This window comes from Gadus chalcogrammus, chromosome 3 (genome assembly GCF_026213295.1).
Source record: "Gadus chalcogrammus isolate NIFS_2021 chromosome 3, NIFS_Gcha_1.0, whole genome shotgun sequence".
NCBI classification, from domain to species: domain Eukaryota; kingdom Metazoa; phylum Chordata; class Actinopteri; order Gadiformes; family Gadidae; genus Gadus; species Gadus chalcogrammus.
In genome coordinates this window covers 5,896,142-5,913,733 of record NC_079414.1, presented here as the reverse complement: position 1 = coordinate 5,913,733, position 17,592 = coordinate 5,896,142, and the positions used below count along the sequence as shown (strand labels likewise).

The 17,592-nt window shown below is 42.9% G+C and overlaps 1 protein-coding gene across 1 annotated transcript; it reads left to right on the top strand.

Moving 5' to 3' along the window:
- The first annotated feature begins 624 nt into the window (after positions 1-624).
- Positions 625-14,588, top strand: wfs1a (Wolfram syndrome 1a (wolframin)). Its single transcript, XM_056585959.1, has 12 exons — positions 625-732; positions 1,158-1,466; positions 2,183-2,265; positions 4,608-4,752; positions 6,996-7,169; positions 7,863-7,928; positions 8,055-8,167; positions 8,547-8,693; positions 9,111-9,356; positions 9,616-9,894; positions 10,377-10,537; positions 10,931-14,588. Exons 2-12 carry the CDS (start codon positions 1,169-1,171, stop codon positions 12,108-12,110), a joined length of 2,892 nt encoding a protein of 963 aa, XP_056441934.1. The 5' UTR covers positions 625-732; positions 1,158-1,168; the 3' UTR covers positions 12,111-14,588.
- Positions 14,589-17,592: the final 3,004 nt, after the last annotated feature.

Here is a 17,592-nt window from a genome sequence, read left to right as displayed (position 1 = left end):
ACATACATACATACATACATACATACATACATACATACATACATACATGCATGCATACATGCATGCATGCATGCATGCATGCATACATACATACATACATACATACATACATACATACATACATACATACATACATACATACATACATACATACATACATACATACATACATACATACATACATACATACATACATACATACATACATACATACATTCAATTACAATTTGATTACAATACAATACAATAAGCTGGCATAGATATTTAAAAAGTTTTTTATTTTACCTTATTGGATTCATCGAAGAAGATAGTTGGAAATGTACCCAAAAATGGCCTATGTTAAATCAGATCATAAATAAGTTTTTGTAAGTATAAAAACCAAGATCAATTCATTCATCATCAAGAAACAAAATAAGCCAAGAAATAATTTTGTCTGTACCTTGTTTTCTTGCTGCGGATGCTTTATAAAAGCACAATCCCACCTCATACTTTCATGGACTATCCAATGAGCTGATTTGTTGACAGGGCTTCAGAGTTGCCTATGAATGGATAGTCTATTTTAAGAGGGCGGGCCACTGCTATGGCTAGAGACTGTAAAGGTGCAGCCAAACAGTTTCTGGTTTCAGTGTACTGTACAGAGCTAATGGACCCCAGCAAAGAAATCACCCTTAAGTTCTGACTTTAACAGGAATGGGGTTTTGCCTTGAAGAAGTCTTCAAAGTAAAAAATCAGGTAAGTTGAATGTGTTTTATTTGAGTGTTGCCAGTAACAATCAATTATATTTAGGCCTCTATTGCCTAAAATCGATGTTCAATTCTGAGTGAAACATATTAGCACTCCTGATGATTGTTCTGTAAAAGTATGTAGAATCCATATGAGAAAATAAAACTGCATGTAAACATTTTAAATGATCTCTCTTTAACACCTGGGATAGATGGAGATTTAATCCTCCTCTCTACCTCTAAGGAGTCATGCCCTCTCCGGAAGTTCCCTTCTCCTCCATCCCCTAAACCCTACGGAGAGGCCTTTTCTTAACCTTAATCTCTCTAAACATAACAATCTTCATCTTCCTCCTCTCCTCCCTCCTTAACCCACTTCAGTATTTTGTCTTCAAACTGACTGTGACTTCTCCTGCTCATCCTCTTCTTCCTCTTCAGCCTCTGAAGAAATGGATTCCCTTTCACCTTTAGACGTTGACGACATTGAACAAATGTCTGCCGTTATTCCATCCAACAACAAATCGTCTTCTGAGTCTAATGCAGCCCCCGTCCCGCCGACATCTACCTCCCCAAATCCTAGCCACACCGCTTGTCCTGAGCCTCATGCAGTCGCTGACCTCCCTCTTGCAACCACCATGTCACCTAAAGCCCCCGCCAAACGCACATTCGCTGCCATTGCCAAAAAGGTGATCATCCAAGAGAGATTCAGGAAGGCAGAGGAGGAGGATGCAGCAGATGAAGACGATGGTAGGTACTTCCTGTGCTCTGAGCTCTGTGATGACAATAAAATCTGATTGATCACCAGTTGTGCTCAGACAACCACAGTCATTTTTTCTTTCTCATACATACAAATAGCAACGTATGCCTACAAACACCAGGTGAGGAGACTTCTAATTCTGTCATTGGCACAACTTAAACTGTAATGTGAAACATTCATCATTGAGGGGCGATGCTGTGTGGAAGTTAAACTCCTATTAGTTAAGAGATATAAAGATTCTAGAATTATATCTGCTTTCATTCTGTTGCTTAGTAGTTTAAGGGATGCGCAAGGCAAGGGATTATTGTCACCAGGGGAGAAACACTGCTGAGCTGTAGAAAATGAATGTGATACTTTTAGAAGTTCATAAGGTTAAAGGATACTGGTGCATGTAACAAGAACACATGTTTCAACCATGTCAGAGAGTTGTAAACTTTTTCTTCCAAGTTAGGCTTATACTTAACTTATGACCTTTAGTCATAAGGGTCATAAGTCATAGTTTTTTTTAATAGTATTGATTATGTTGAGGAGGTATATTATATGGGTTGTAGAATATATGTAGTATGAGTAAAACTACACTTTATTAAAAGGTAGGTATAAGGCTAGAAAGGAGGTTAACTTAATGCCAGCACCTTGTGTAGACTATTGTGTTATACAGCACCTTCTTTAATATCATCACACCCCTCTCTCAATGGCTTTGCTCCAGAGGAAGAGCCAGAGGAGAAGGAGTTAACTTTGGAGCAGCTGGAGGGGAAAGCACAAGCTGGAGATGCCCGAGCTCAGACCCAGGTTAGACACCAACACACACATACAAACACACATAAAGGCCAATAAAGATTGTTACACGTGCGTCCATTCACTCTTCTGCAAACATACTGATGAAAAGGAATTTATCGTAGGACGCTTCTTAACAATAAAGTTGGTTTCATAGAGCATGGTCATGGGTAGACACTAGACACACTGGCGGCATTTACCAAGCATCTTCAGTTTAACAACACACCTTCTTTCATTACATTCCTTCACAATGTACGTATAAACATCAAAGGATACAAAGAGACATAAACCAAAAGTTCCTCAAGGTCTAAACTTGACTAATGAATTGTCAATAAACCACTGGGCTACAATGGTCACACAAATGCATACTAACACATCAACCGATATTTCAAAAGGAGAGAGGAAGGGAGCTATCTCTAACCATTAACTAGAAATAAAGAAAACAAGATTATGAGGCATAAGCTACATAAACACGGGCAATATTCATTTAATATTAAATTATGTTATTATGGACAAGGACAATATGCAAAATATATGGGGACTCAATCACTTCAGGGCGTCTCAAGTGATTGACACTTGAGACGCCCTGAAAGACCCTGCTACATTTTGGGGGCTCTTGAAATTCTTTAAAGACTGGCAGGAAAAGAATGGCAACAAGGATTTGTGGCTTCTTCTTCAAATAATGACACTAAGACGTGTTAAGCATGAATGATAAGCATCAGCATACACAGTCTTCTCACATTCTTCTTCTGCCTGTCTCAACCCCAAACCAAACTGAGCCCACCGGCGCTGAATAGGGGGGCGCCCCCGATTCACCCTTGGTATTTCACACACTGGCAACCGCCCTTTAAGTGTTGGTCGCAGGGGCGATGAATTGGGTGGTGAGTGATATTTGCTGCAACAGTGTTAAGCGTTTTGAATGATGATCAGAGATGAAACACGCATGTTTCAGTTGGCTCAGTAAATAGCCTCCTGGTTCCTTCTGTTCCTGTCGAATCCTACATTTGAATGAATTCTGGTGTTAATCCTTCCCAACAGATTAATGAACACACATGCACGCATCACACACGCATGCACATGCACACTCAGGCACAAAAACACGTACGCACACACAAACATAAGTACACACACTCACACACACAAATAGTTCGTGGCATGTTTCAGGTTTTCAGTCACAGAGGAGGACAAAGGAAAGCCTTCTGAAGCACACCGGAGTCCTCTTCCAACCTTGTGTTAGATACTGACATGTTCCAAATGCATCAGTTTCATACATACCCTATGTTTGTGCTACATTATACAAAAGCATGAACACACATTCTCATATACCGGACAATTTGCAGTGACTGTAATGCACAGTCACGAAGCCTATGCATTCAAAATTACATTACAAGTGTGTACGTGTAGGGATGGTTGGAAGATTAGATTAGAAACTGCATTCCTGTCCTCTGACTCTGTAAGTGAGTGTGGTGCTTCAATGTGCACATCATGCTTGAGAGGGGAGGAGAGGGTCAGGGGTTTTAAAATAGAAGTTAATATTAGAAAAGCGTCACCTGATAGGCCAAAAGTTTGTCTGCACAAACTGGAACAGCATGGACTCTCAAACATGGAACATGGGATTGAGTATAATGTAGTCTGCTTGTAACAGGAAGGACTCAAGAGTGGACATACCTTATGTATGTCCAAAACATGTATAGATTAGAATGCTTTATTACTAGATTATTAGCAGCCTTTTTAAATAGAAAAACATCTTCACATTTTCCACATAGTATAATCAAGTATTCTTGGTCCGAAGAGACTCCTTCTCCTCCAGGTTTAGTAGAGCATTGGTCCTTGGTCCGAAGAGACTCCTTCTCCTCCAGGTTTAGTAGAGCATTGGTCCTTGGTCCGAAGAGACTCCTTCTCCTCCAGGTTTAGTAGAGCATTGGTCCTTGGCACTGAGGGACAGCTTCAGCACCTCACTGTGTTGTTTGCAGGAGGAGTTCTGATTGGCCAGCGTCTCCAGCTTGGTCACTAGACCCTGCATGTCGGATACCGTCTTATAATTTCCTGCTTCTGTTGGTCTGTCTTTCTTCTTCCTCTTATTAGCATGCAGCCTCAGCCCCCTGTCTTCAGGCATATATATATATAGATTATAATGCTTTATTACTAGATTACCTAACCCTTTGTCAATATAGTATATCAATATTTTTAAAATTCTATCAATTCTATACACAAATACATATTATCATTTCATTTTGATCAAACCTTTATATTACTAGGCAAGTCCTGTTGAGAAGACAAGATCTATTTTCGAGGGAGCCCCTAACCTAACTGAAATGAGTGCCAATATTTCAACATTTTCTTTGTTTACTTTTCAGTTGGGTCAACATTACCTGATTGTAGCCGAGGAGAGGGACACAGAACTTAACAACAGTCTTGCAGTGAGGTGGTTACTGAAAGCCGCCAAGCAGGGAAGAAGAGGGGCAGCTCGTCTTCTTCAGCGCTGCTGGATCCAAAATAAAGGTGTGTGTGTGTGTGTGTGTGTGTGTGTGTGTGTGTGTGTGTGTGTGTGTGTGTGTGTGTGTGTGTGTGTGTGTGTGTGTGTGTGTGTGTGTGTGTGTGTGTGTGTGTGTGTGTGTGTGTGTCACTGCGGGAAAAGAGTTGTACCTGGACTGGAAAACTCCTGTATACTCCCAGATACTCCATGGATAATTGGAAGTATCTGAGAGTTTGTCAGCTGTTACGCAGACTGGAATACTCCTGGTAACGTTGTTCAAAAGATGTGTTGTTTCCTTCTGATTGTGTGGGAGGGTACACTGGGAAAAAGAAAAAGAGGATTGATAAAAAAGTTAATTTAGAATTCTATATATTGCTATTGCTACGTGAATACAGAAATACTGTTCAGCAACTTCTTTAAAAATGCATTCAACATGTTTGGATTTGGCAGTGGTTTAGTGTTATTTTGGGAGCCATCTTCAGACTGTATACTATCAAAAGGATACGATGGTGACCTACCTCTTATTATATACCTCATATTCTGAAAAAGTGTATTATCACCAATAGCAAATATCAAAAGTGTATTTGCTATAGGTTACTTTACTTTTTTGTTGGATTACAACTTCTTCCCTGAACTACAATCTGGGAAGGGAGATGCTTCAGTAAACGGCCCCTCTGAGACCATTGCATGTTATTAAAGGTCCCATGGCATGTTATTAAAGGTCCCATTGCATGTTATTAAAGGTCCCATTGCATGTTATTAAAGGTCCCATGGCATGTTATTAAAGGTCCCATTGCATGTTATTAAAGGTCCCATGGCATGTTATTAAAGGTCCCATGGCATGTTATTAAAGGTCCCATTGCATGTTATTAAAGGTCCCATGGCATGAAAATCTCACTTTATGAGGTTTTTTAACATTAATATGAGTTGCCCTAGACTGCCTATCATCCCCAAGTGGCTAAAACTTGCGTTCGGTGTAAAACGAGCACTAGGTATCCTGCTCGCCTTTGCAAAGATGGAAGCTCAGGCACGCTGATTTTGAATATGGCCCCATATGTCGTCATAAGGGGCCAAGTTACCACCCCTTTCTCTGCCTTGCCTGCACAGAGAATTTGGCCCGCCAATGAGACAATGAGCTACGACCTGCATGCGCGACGTGTGTGTGTGTGTGTGTGTGTGTGTGTGTGTGTGTGTGTGTGTGTGTGTGTGTGTGTGTGTGTGTGTGTGTGTGTGTGTGTGTGTGTGTGTGTGTGTGTGTGTGTGTGTGCAAATGTTGTACACTTGTACACTGTTATTTGGATAACCGTTCTGCTGTTGGTGTCATGGCGCATAACCGTCGACTCTGGTTTTCCAGAACGAGGTTGTAGTTGGGGTTATCGCAGCCATGTTTGAGAAGGAATTGGGGGAAGGAACTTTGGCTTTTTTATTTTAATTTTGTTTATTTACAGAACACGGCCAAAGGCTGTGTGCACCTCGCCATTGCGATGCATCCACTGTAAACAGAGTGCATGGTACCGTGGCCACAGGCTGCTCAGGGCCGCACCCCCACCCTCCTCCTTGACCCGCCTCCCTCCTCCTCATTTGCATTAAAACTAAAGACATCGAAACGGTGCGTTTGGGGAAGGCTCAATGTGCGACTGCCTCGTAGTGGCTGTAATTCTGCACCACGTCTGAATTTCGGGAACGTCTCTAAATACTGTGTTAGGGGCCCACTAATATCTATATTGAAGCATCCATAAAGTAGCATGCCATGGGACCTTTAACAAATGAAAGGCCAAGCCAAACCAGTGTTTAAATTAAAACATTTGTTGTTCATGTTTCTGTTGTTGTTGTTGTTTTTGTTGTTGTGTTATGATTTGGGATGTTATGTATGACATATTGCACCTAGAAAGACAGACTTAATGCAAAGAAGCACCTTGTAGTTGTAGTTTGTGCATACACCAGCCTCCAATCTAGCAGTATTTTAACAGTTTCACCCCTCCCCAGAATGCTATGTCATGACATCCGAGGAGGAAAGTAATACAGTTACAGTCAACACCTCATGCTTCATGTCCTCAAACTGGGCGACTGACTAAAGAACAGAGGTGCCTACATTAACGCCAAGGAGTCTCTTCTTCTACGGCTGACACTTACTGAGTCCATCCCTCTTTGTTCAGTTCAAGCCAGGGCTATTGGTTAACATAAAGGGAGATAAAACAACATAATAAAATCCCATATGCAGATACCAAGAAACAGTAAAAACATATGCATCTTCAATTATAATTACCAGGCATCAGCCCAGACAACGAGGATGAAGTGCGTAGGCTGTCCACAGAGAGTAAGTTTGAGCTGGCCGTGCGTAAGGCAGCCATGTTGATGTACTGGAAGCTTAACCCAGACAGGAAACCAAAGGTAGCCATGACTGAGCTGCTGGAAAACGTCAGTCAAGTCAACAACCAGCCAGGTACAGAGAACACACGCACACACACACACACACACACACACACACACACACACACACACACACACACACACACACACACACACACACACACACACACACACACACACACACACACACACACACACACACATACACACACACACACACACACACACACACACACATACTCACAAGAGATGTGGAGTCCAGTCAAGTGACTTTATTGTATCCAGGTCAACTCGGGTCAATGTTTTGATGAAATAAACTACTAAAATATAAAAGAAATTCACCTTTGTCAATGTTGACATTTCGAGTCGGTTTAATGTTGCCCGGTATGCTGAAGACACTTTGCACTGGTTAACGCCTGGTTTGGTTTAGAAACAAAAAAACATAACATACATTCGACATACATACATTCATGCAAAGAGTAAAGGTCACACACACACACACACACGCACGCACACACACACACACACACACACACACACACACACACGCACGCACACACACACGCACACGCACACGCACACGCACACGCACACGCACACGCACACACGTTCATGTATACGCATACATACAACGGGTAAAGGTCACACATGCACATGCCTACATGTATATACATAAGAGAAAGGGTAAAAATAGTTCCAATATTCTGCATATCACATGACCGTCCAGCAGGAAGAAGTTGTGATTTGTGGTGGTTATTTTTAACAGGTGGCATCCCTGGACCAACTACAGGCCAGACCCAAAAGATCTTACAGAGCATGGTCAGCAACAGGTGTAAGTGTGTCAGCATTTAATTCTGTTTTGTTCATTTCATAAGTCTACATCTGTGTTGTGTGTAATCGTCTTTTCGTCTGTATACCAGACAAAATAAAACGTGAACATGTCCTGCTGTGATCTTAGCTCAGGATCTGGTGGACCTGGATGACTTTGTTGAGATCACTAAGCAGTTTGCCCAGGGCATGGCCGCCCCAGCCTCCCCTCCCCGCACCGTGACGCAGGAGAACAAGAGCAAGGTAGCGCTCATGTCTTCACGACAAGTGCTAGCACGACTAGTGCTAGCACGGCAACAGGAGATAGGATCCAAATACACAGGAGAATTCAGGAAATGTAACAAAAAGGCTTTAATAAAGAAATCCCCCAGATCTAAGTTACAGTAACATAAATGGAGGAAACCTGCTCAGAAAACCGAACATGTTGGGTGGAGTGGAGCGCCTGGGAGAGGAATCAGGGGCAAGGGGCCTGAGGGTGAAATAGAAATATCAGATGGACAGCCAGGATCCTGGAGAGGGACAGAGCAGGATATCTACGGCGGACGGCCTGGATTCCGATGCTGTTGGATTTTGTGTATGTGCTTGTGTGTGTACTCACGTGTGTGTGCCCGTGTGTGTCCAGGTGTTTAAGCAGAGCCCAGACCCACTCCCACAACCAGGAAGGAAGACATCTAAGGGTTCCTGGGGCCTGGCCCAGGGAGGGATGATGCTGAACTCTAGGCGCAGCGGAGCCCTGATTAGAGCCATGGCCTTAAAGTCAAACTTCATGGTAAAGTACAGCTCACCTTGGACATCTGTGTGTGTTTATCATTACAATGTAGAGCTTTGTTGATTTACTTTTGCTGATTATTTTCTGAAATGTTTTAGAAACCAAGGGTAAAGGCTAAATCAAATAAATAAGAACAAAAAAGTAAAAAAAATAGATAGTTATGGACATTATAAAGAAATACAAATATGCTGACAAACATACATATTTCTATTTGACTCAAAACATAGTTTATTTTGCTTGCCTGGAAGGTTGTTTCGAAAGTAATTGCAACTGTAGATTTCTTAATGAACTTCATATACATAACTCATTAATTTTATCTCCTTAAACAATAAACCTTATTAACCTAAGCCACTTTTTCTTCCTGAAAGGTTGTACTGCATAATGTGTTCTCCTTATCTGTTGCGTGTGCGTTGCCAGATGCTCCAGTACCCCCTCCACATTGTGATGGAGGTGAAGGAGCACCTGGTGGACTGGGCGTCGCGAGCTGGTGTCCTGTGGCTCAGCACACTCATCCCCACGCAGCACGTCAACGCCCTCATCTTCTTCTTCATCATCAGTAATCTGACAGTGGACCTGTTCGCCTTCGTAATCCCCCTGGTCGTCTTCTACATGTCCTTCATCTCCATGATCTTCTGCACTCTGCGCGTTTTCCAAAGAAGCAAGGTCAGTGTTTCAGATGCAACCAGTAGGAGAAATGCTCTTAGTTTGTTCACTGCAATCAGAGGTTATTTATATTTTATTATTAGACATTAAAGCAGTTTTTATAATTGGGTATTTATACGTTTTGGGTTTTGTGTATTGTTTGTTTGGTCTGAGGGTTCTGAAATATCCATTCAACATTAATTTCATAGAAGATGAGCCAGAAGTTTAAACTTACTGTTTGTATTGTTGTTTATATCCCCTCTCCTTGTGGATTTTCCAGATGTGGGAGAACTTCAGTACCCTCACCGCCCTCCTTACACGCTTTGAGCCGGGGCTGGACGTGGAACAGGCCGAGAGCAACTTCAGCTGGAACAATCTAGAACCACACCTGTACTTCATCCTCTCCGTCTTCTTCGTCATTTTCTCCTTCCCTGTAGCAGACAAGATCTGGATCCCCTGTTCAGAGCTGGCCACCGTGGCCATCTTCTTCTTCGTCATCAGTTACTTGAGCCTGAGCCCTGCTGCGGCCACCTACGCACGGCGGGCCATGGTCATAGAGGTCAGAGGTCACATCCCTGGTCATCTGATAAGTTATTTTAAAATTGTTGCCATTCCCAATTATCCCATCTGGAATGTTTAAAGAACATTTAATATTTTCTTATAGACAAGTATCCCCCAAGTCAAATGATAGGCCACCCAAGTGTTACCGCATTAATTGGTCTCGCTAGACTACTGCAAACTCGAAAGAGATGCAAAGCTATTTCTTAAAACTTGTTTAAATGCCAAAACTTCCTAATTTAATTTGGATATTTTAAATGATTTATAGTATATATTATAATATATATTATCTTTTTAAATAAAACTGTGATGGACCCTGATGTGATGTAGAGGTGATCAGGTGACGACAACACTTCGGTGGTCTATTAGGCAGATACATCTCCCTCCGTATTTTCAATTAATCTCCAACGCCATAATGTCAGATTTCCACAATTATTTTGAAGCATAGTCCTTAATATCTTCTACTCTGAATCCTCCTCCCAGGTGGCATCATCTCTGTGTTACCTGACTCGCTTCCTTCCAGAAAAGATGGCCATTCGCATTTTGGGGCGCACCTTTGCTACTCTGCCACTAGGGGAGTCTGTGGTGCTGAAGCTCAGTCTGCCCTGCCTGCTATATGTTTATCTATTCTACCTGTTCTTCAGGTGAGCAGAGAGAGTTGTTGAGTGATTTGTTGCAGATTTTTTTTCTTCTTTGCAGTTCAATGCATATATTTCTAGATGCACCATACTAGAACATTTTAATCTCATGAAAACAACAATCAATTGATTTGTGGCGTATCCGTGCCAATGTGACATTGGCACAAGTGTCTTCCGGGGCAAACCTCACACCCAGCGTCTTAAGAACCCTATAACCATTCGCCCACACAGTTCAAATCAATTGGCTTTGTGATCACCTTCCAGTGCAACTGTCCAACCCCTACTCCATGGCTGAAAACACCAGTCCAGTTACTATTGATGCTAATCAGTCAACCACTTAACAGTCCTTTTAGTCAAACATGAATCTGACTGTTGATCATATGATATCCCCCCTCCCAGCATGGCGCGGAGCCGTGGTTTCCGGGGCAGCTACTGCTTCCTGGTGCCCTACCTGGTGTGCTTCCTGTGGTGGGAGTTCTCTGTGGTGCTGCTCCAGAACTCCTCCGCCATCGGTCTGATCCGAACCTGCGTGGCCTACTTCCTCTTGCTATTCGCCCTGCCTGTGCTGGCCTTCGGCCTGGCCCTGATGCTGCTCATCCAGATGGCCAAGTGGTTCCTGGAGCTGGAGCTGACCAAGATGGTGGTGACGCTGGCCTTGTGCGCCGTGCCTGTCACCCTGCGGCTCTGGACGCGCTTCAGTCTCTCCATCCTGGACGTCCTGCGCTCGCTGACGCACGGCGGCGTCGTCAAGGTCCTGCTCTTCTGCGTCTCCATGGTGATCCTCTTCTTCTGGATGTATGTCTACCATTCAGAGGGCTTGAAGGTGTACAACTCCACTCTGACCTGGGACAAGTACAGCGACCTGTGCGGGCCTCCCGCCTGGCAGAGCAGAGGCATGGCCCAGACCCAGATGTTCTGCAGCCATCTCGAGGGCCATCGGGTCACCTGGAACGGCCGCTTCAAGCAGATCCGCCTGGCCGACCTGGAGAACGGACCCCAGTCATTCATCAACATCCTTCCCGTGTTCATGGGGGACTGGCTGCGCTGCCTCTACGGCGAGGCGTACCCCAAGTGTGAGACAAGGAACGCCACACTGGTTAACGCAACACTGGTCAACTCCACGCTGCCACTGGAAGGGTCGCCGTTGATGTTACGCATGCAGGAAGAGGCGGAGCTCTGTCAAATCAAGGCCGTGGCCAAGCACTCGTGTCACGTCAAGCGCTTCGACAGCTTCCTGTTCGAGGTGACAGTGGGAAAGATCGTGGGCGAGGGAGGCGGGGCGGAGGACCCGGGCCAGGACATCAAACTGACGGCCAGCCACGAGTTCAAGCAGGTCCTCCTCAACCTGGAGCCTGGGAACGTTGTGGAGTTCAGCACCAAGCTGGAGGGCAGCTTAGGGGCCAAGGCTCCCGCCTTTGAGCTGAAGGCGATCCACTGTCTGGATTGCGTGGCCTCGCCTCTGGCTGGAGGGAGGCAGGTGAAGCTCGAGAGGAACTGGAGACGGAACACGCTTGAAGCCTTGAAGTTTGCTTTTGATTTTTTCTTTTCACCATTATTGTTTGCCAAAATCAATGTCTGATAGAGTCAACCAATACAAATAGCAGGGAGAGAAAGGATGAGGTGTGTGTGTGTGTGTGTGTGTGTGTGTGTGTGTGTGTGTGTGTGTGTGTGTGTGTGTGTGTGTGTGTGTGTGTGTGTGTGTGTGTGTGTGTGTGTGTGTATGTGTGTGTGTGTGTGTGTGTGTGTGTGTGTGTGTGTGTGTGTGTGTGTGTATGTGTGTGTGTGTGTGTGTGTGTGTGTGTGTGTGTGTGTGTGTGTGTGGTGTGTGTGCGTGCGTGCGTGCGTGTGTGTGTTTGTGTGATTGTGTGTGCACGTGTTTTAGCTTACATGTGCTAGTGCATCTTTACATGTGTTTACTTAAGTGTATTGTTTATTGCTTTACTTAACTTTCCTTTAGTCTTAATATATGTTGGTCTATATATATATATGTTTTTATGAATGAAAAGTAGGCAAGTTGGAGATTTGATGTTCAACAAATCTGAAAAATGCAGATGTCAGTGTCTTATAGATTTGAATCTTTTCACTCTTTTGAAGCCTCATTAAAAACATTCATCCATATTAATTAGAAAAGGTTAATTGATCAAAACAATGACAAAAGACATGTTAGACGTACATGGAAGTAGTTTACTTCACCACCATTGCCGGTGAAAAATCTATCTGACGGGGGTCTGGCCTTTTTCTTCCTGCCCTAATGTTCTGTCATTGGATAGTACTCATTACCTCAACGCATGCTGTGAATGGCTTGTTCATATAGTCCTCGATACGTACTTATTATTGAGTGCTAGCTGTGAGCGTGGAAGGTCCCGGCCTGATTGTGCTGGGTATTTATTGCCGATATCGAGTACCATGGCAACCCAATGCTGCTGTCCGAGTCTGAGAGGCTTAACCTTCTTGGACACTTAATTCAAAGACAGTGGTCGTGGATGTGTGGATGTAAACCCAAAATCCATGGCAAAACAATAATACTATCAAAAACTGAATGAGCTTGATGAACGTTGTTGTAACGTTATTACGTTACTGTTCACATTACAGGGTTTCCCACAGAAAATGAATCTACTTGTGGCGGAAGCTGATGGCCACAGGTAGCTATGTTTCTTCAATGTTTCAACCACAAGTATGTGGAATATATATGTTGCAGTTGTTTAATAAAAAATAGATATGATATCACCGATTCTGAATCCAAAATACATTTTTCAAAGTTTCTAGATACGTTTATATCAAGGTAACATTGTTTTAATGCTTGTGGCACTTCTGATGCACTTGACGGAATAGAATGGCGGGAGGCTGTTTCCTGGTTATGAAATAAACAAAATTATATATTTTACTAGACACACATATTTCAAACATGGGGGAGAATGAGCTCAATTTTGGTTCGGAATTCCCCCGTTCCCAGTTGTTGATAACATGCATATATGTGCTTGATTACGGCCTCTGGCTATAATTAAATCTTCCGTGACATCCACGCATATTTCCTGAATTTTATACATGAATATCTTGTATGAACACAATATTCTTAACAACCTCAGAAATGAACCTCAGAAATTTGTTCCTGGTTATTTTGATAGGAACGGGATGATGTGATGAAGAAGAGCCATGTGTAGAATGTAAGCCAGCACAGCTCCCATTGAGCGTGTGTAAAGTGTAATTTACAGAAACCATGATGAAGATTCAGGCGATGACCGAGGGAATGACCCCTCATGTGTTAGAGGTCATTTCCCACCCTGGTGTGTATTGTAATTTTTGTTGTTGAGTGCAGGGATTATGGAAGGCAGCATATTTATAAAGGGAAAGAATGGAGAGCCAGATTAATAGTTCTTTCATTTATGAAGATGAATTTGGAATCTATTTCAATGATTTAAATTGTCAACCATACTATTGAGTGTGGGAGTCGACGGAGGTGGTATGTTCTTAAATTGGGCAACATTTTCAAAGAAGAGTATCGAAAATGAATGCGATTTTAAAACTTTAAGACAAACAATTAGTTTGTTTTGAATAAACATGTCACCATTTGTAAAGCACGCAGCAAAAACATACCCTTTTCTGTAGATATTACTGCTCTCTATCTTATCTATTTCTCTTTCTTTTGGGATTTGTGTTTGTTTGTCTGTGGGTGTGTGTGTATGTGTTTGTGTGTGTGTGTGCGTGTGTTTGTGTGTGTTTTTGTGGGTGTATGTGCCCCTAGTGTGTGTGCATCTTTCCCCCCACAGGGACGTCTGGTCTCTTGGACATGAAACACGTGGACATTAAAGTCCACTAGAATGATAAATTAGGAGGAGGTATCCACACAAGAAGTGATGCCATTGCTAGGTGACCTGGAGATAAGGGTTAGGAGGAATACTTGTGAGTGAGGTGGATGTCTTTTATGGAAGTGAGGGAGGCTCTAGCCCTACAGGAAGGGATTCACAGAGCATCATCAAACGCTCCATCTCATGGTGTCTCTACCCATGGCCCGCTTGCAATATTGTGAGCTGAAGTTCTTCCCAGACCACACCGTAACGATGCAACACACACATTAGAGAATCAGACCCCTGCACGTTACCTTTGGGCGTGGGACCCTTTGGACCCTAAACATCAACCACTTTTCCACATGCCAGCTGTGCCTTGGGGAACATCCACACACGCTATGGGAATAAACACCCACACTCACCCAGACACACACACACACACACATACACACACACACACACACACACACAACCGAAGGAGAGAAGGTGAGGTATATAGAATAGCTCAAGAGCTACAGACCAATACATTTTTCCTTTTTGCCTACTTAGTGACGTAAGTTAACTAAAGTGACATAACAAGAACTCAGACAGTGATAAAAACAAAAAACGAGTCACATTGATTACTAAACCGTGATTAAAACAAAAAACGAGTCACATTGATTACTAAACTGTTTCTGATTCAAAAGGCGAGTTAATCTTCCCTTGCAAACGGAAACCTTGTTTACACAACAAAGCAAATGGAGGGCAGCTCGGCCTCGAGCACTTGACTTTGTTACAGCAACAAGGGTTTGGCATTAAGAGTAAAGCCAGTAAAACAGCAAAAAAAAATATATTTTAAAATGAATGAGTGTACTACTAAGGTGATGAATCTTGATCTGGGTTTGTGTTAATGTCACTTAAGATTTATGGAGAAGTTGCAGGGTTGATTGCTTATTTAGCCCCATAACAGTATGTAACATAAATAATAATCGCACAATTGTCATATTAATTATGAATAGTAATTTATTGATGTAAAACGTATTAAAAAGTGCAGTACATGTACAGATGGCCTCTTGGCTGGGACCCTGTCTGGTGAACCCCCTCAACTGAGGATGGTCTCTTCAGAGCATTCAGAGGGCTCCTTGATGTCACCTTCTGTGTTGCTGGAACCACATTGCCTGAAGATGACCGTCTTATCTTTGGTGAGAGTTTTGTTCACCAGGATGAGAGAGGATGCTAGCTGGGCCTGTCTGAACAGTCGCCTTTTCAGTATGTCTTTCTTAGACATCTTGAGAGCTTTGCCAGAATCATAAATTATACCTTCTCACATTATCTTCTGGAGGTTCTCCAGTGGTCAATCACATTCTGTACACTGAACTGACCTTTCTTTGCTGGTGGCATTCGGAAATGTACTTACATACATACATACATACATACATACATACATACATACATACATACATACATACATACATACATACATACATACATACATACATACATACATACATACATACATACATACATACATACATACATACATACATACATTCATTCATACATACATACATACATACATACATACATACATACATACATACATACATACATACATACATACATACATACATACATACATACATACATACATACATACATACATACATACATACATACATACATACATACATACATACATACATACATACATACATACATACATACATACATACATACATACATACATACATACATTCATTCATAGATGCTTCCCCCAAGCATTTCAAACATTCCATTTCAGCATAAATTTGGGCACAGAATCAGTTAAAGGTCCCATGGCATGCCACCAGGTGTGGTGTGATTAGCCGTTACAAGCTTTTTTGGAAATCTGCCCCTTCTGACATCAGTAGTAGGCGTGTCCACCTAGATGTGTGCTGGATAGATCAGTCTACCAGCCTACCCGATGGACTGTAGCAAACGTTGCTCATCTATCCGTCACACATCTGGGTGGACACCCCCACCTGTGATGCCATAGGGGACAGATTTGTAACTTGTAACGGCTTATCACACCACACCTGGTGGCATGTCATGGGACCTTTATTTTGATTTACTGGTAAAATAAAGATATAGTTTAAATACTACCAAAGATTGTTTCACAAACTGCAATCAGAAATAAAGTATTCATTTATTCAATTCTAGTATAAAAAATATAGAAGTTTAGTTATAATAATCATCAAAGACATTATTTTTCTCATAGAATGTTATGCCATACGTTAAGATGTAAGAATTGCAATGTCCCCATGGAGTATAAGTAGTGCCATTTCACTTCCAAAAGGGTTAAATCAAGCATTAAGAGGAGATTTAAAAATATATGTATTGTGCATTGAAATATAGCCTTAAAACATGCAATATTGTTTCTAGGCCATATCGCCCGCCCTCCTTATGAGGCGCGTCTTTAAAGAGGTGTAGAGGTTGGCGCAATTTTTGAGGAGTTTAATATGATCCCCATACCCAACGACCTGTAATCCCAATATGAGGGCCCATCAGAGGAGGCCGGGTACCCCACCATGTCTCCCGTTTCAGTCAAGGGGCAGTCGGAAGCCAACATACTTTCCAGCCTGATCAGGAAGCTCCTGGTGTGTCCAGAGTACGAAAGAAGACAGTATGAGGAACCAGACATTAGCTCCTCTGTAGCTTTATGCCGCTTTTCCACTGCATGGTACCAGCTCGACTCGACTTGACTCGACTCGACTCAGCTCGCATTTTTGGCGTTTCCACCGCGAAAACATGGTATCTTGTACCTGAAGTGGCTGCTTTTTTTAGTACCGCCTCGCTCTAGGTTCCAAGCGAGCTGAGCCGATGCTAAAAGGTGACGTCGGCAGAAGGCCGGCCACTGATTGGCCAGAGAGTGTGACGAAGTCACGAGAGCGACATGGCAACCATGCTGGTAACAGCCATAGCAGCTCCGCAGCCAACATATTCCACTTCTTCAACTTCTTCAACATGCCAGCTAATAATAGTAATGTTATCGATGTCCTCCATTGTTGTTATGTGGGTTCTGTCCATGTGTGGGTTGCGTAGGTGTTGTTTGCGTCGCGTACAAAAATACGTCACGGCCCTTTCGCGCAGCCGACCCCGCCCACGTACAGGAGGTACTATTTGCGGTGGAAAACGACCCGTGCTGCTACCGTGTCGAGTTGTGTCGAGTCGTGTCGAGTCGAGTTGATTCGAGTCGAGCTACATGTGCGGTGGAAAAGCGGCTTTAGCTGACAGTTTGTTTAAATGTGTTAAAATACT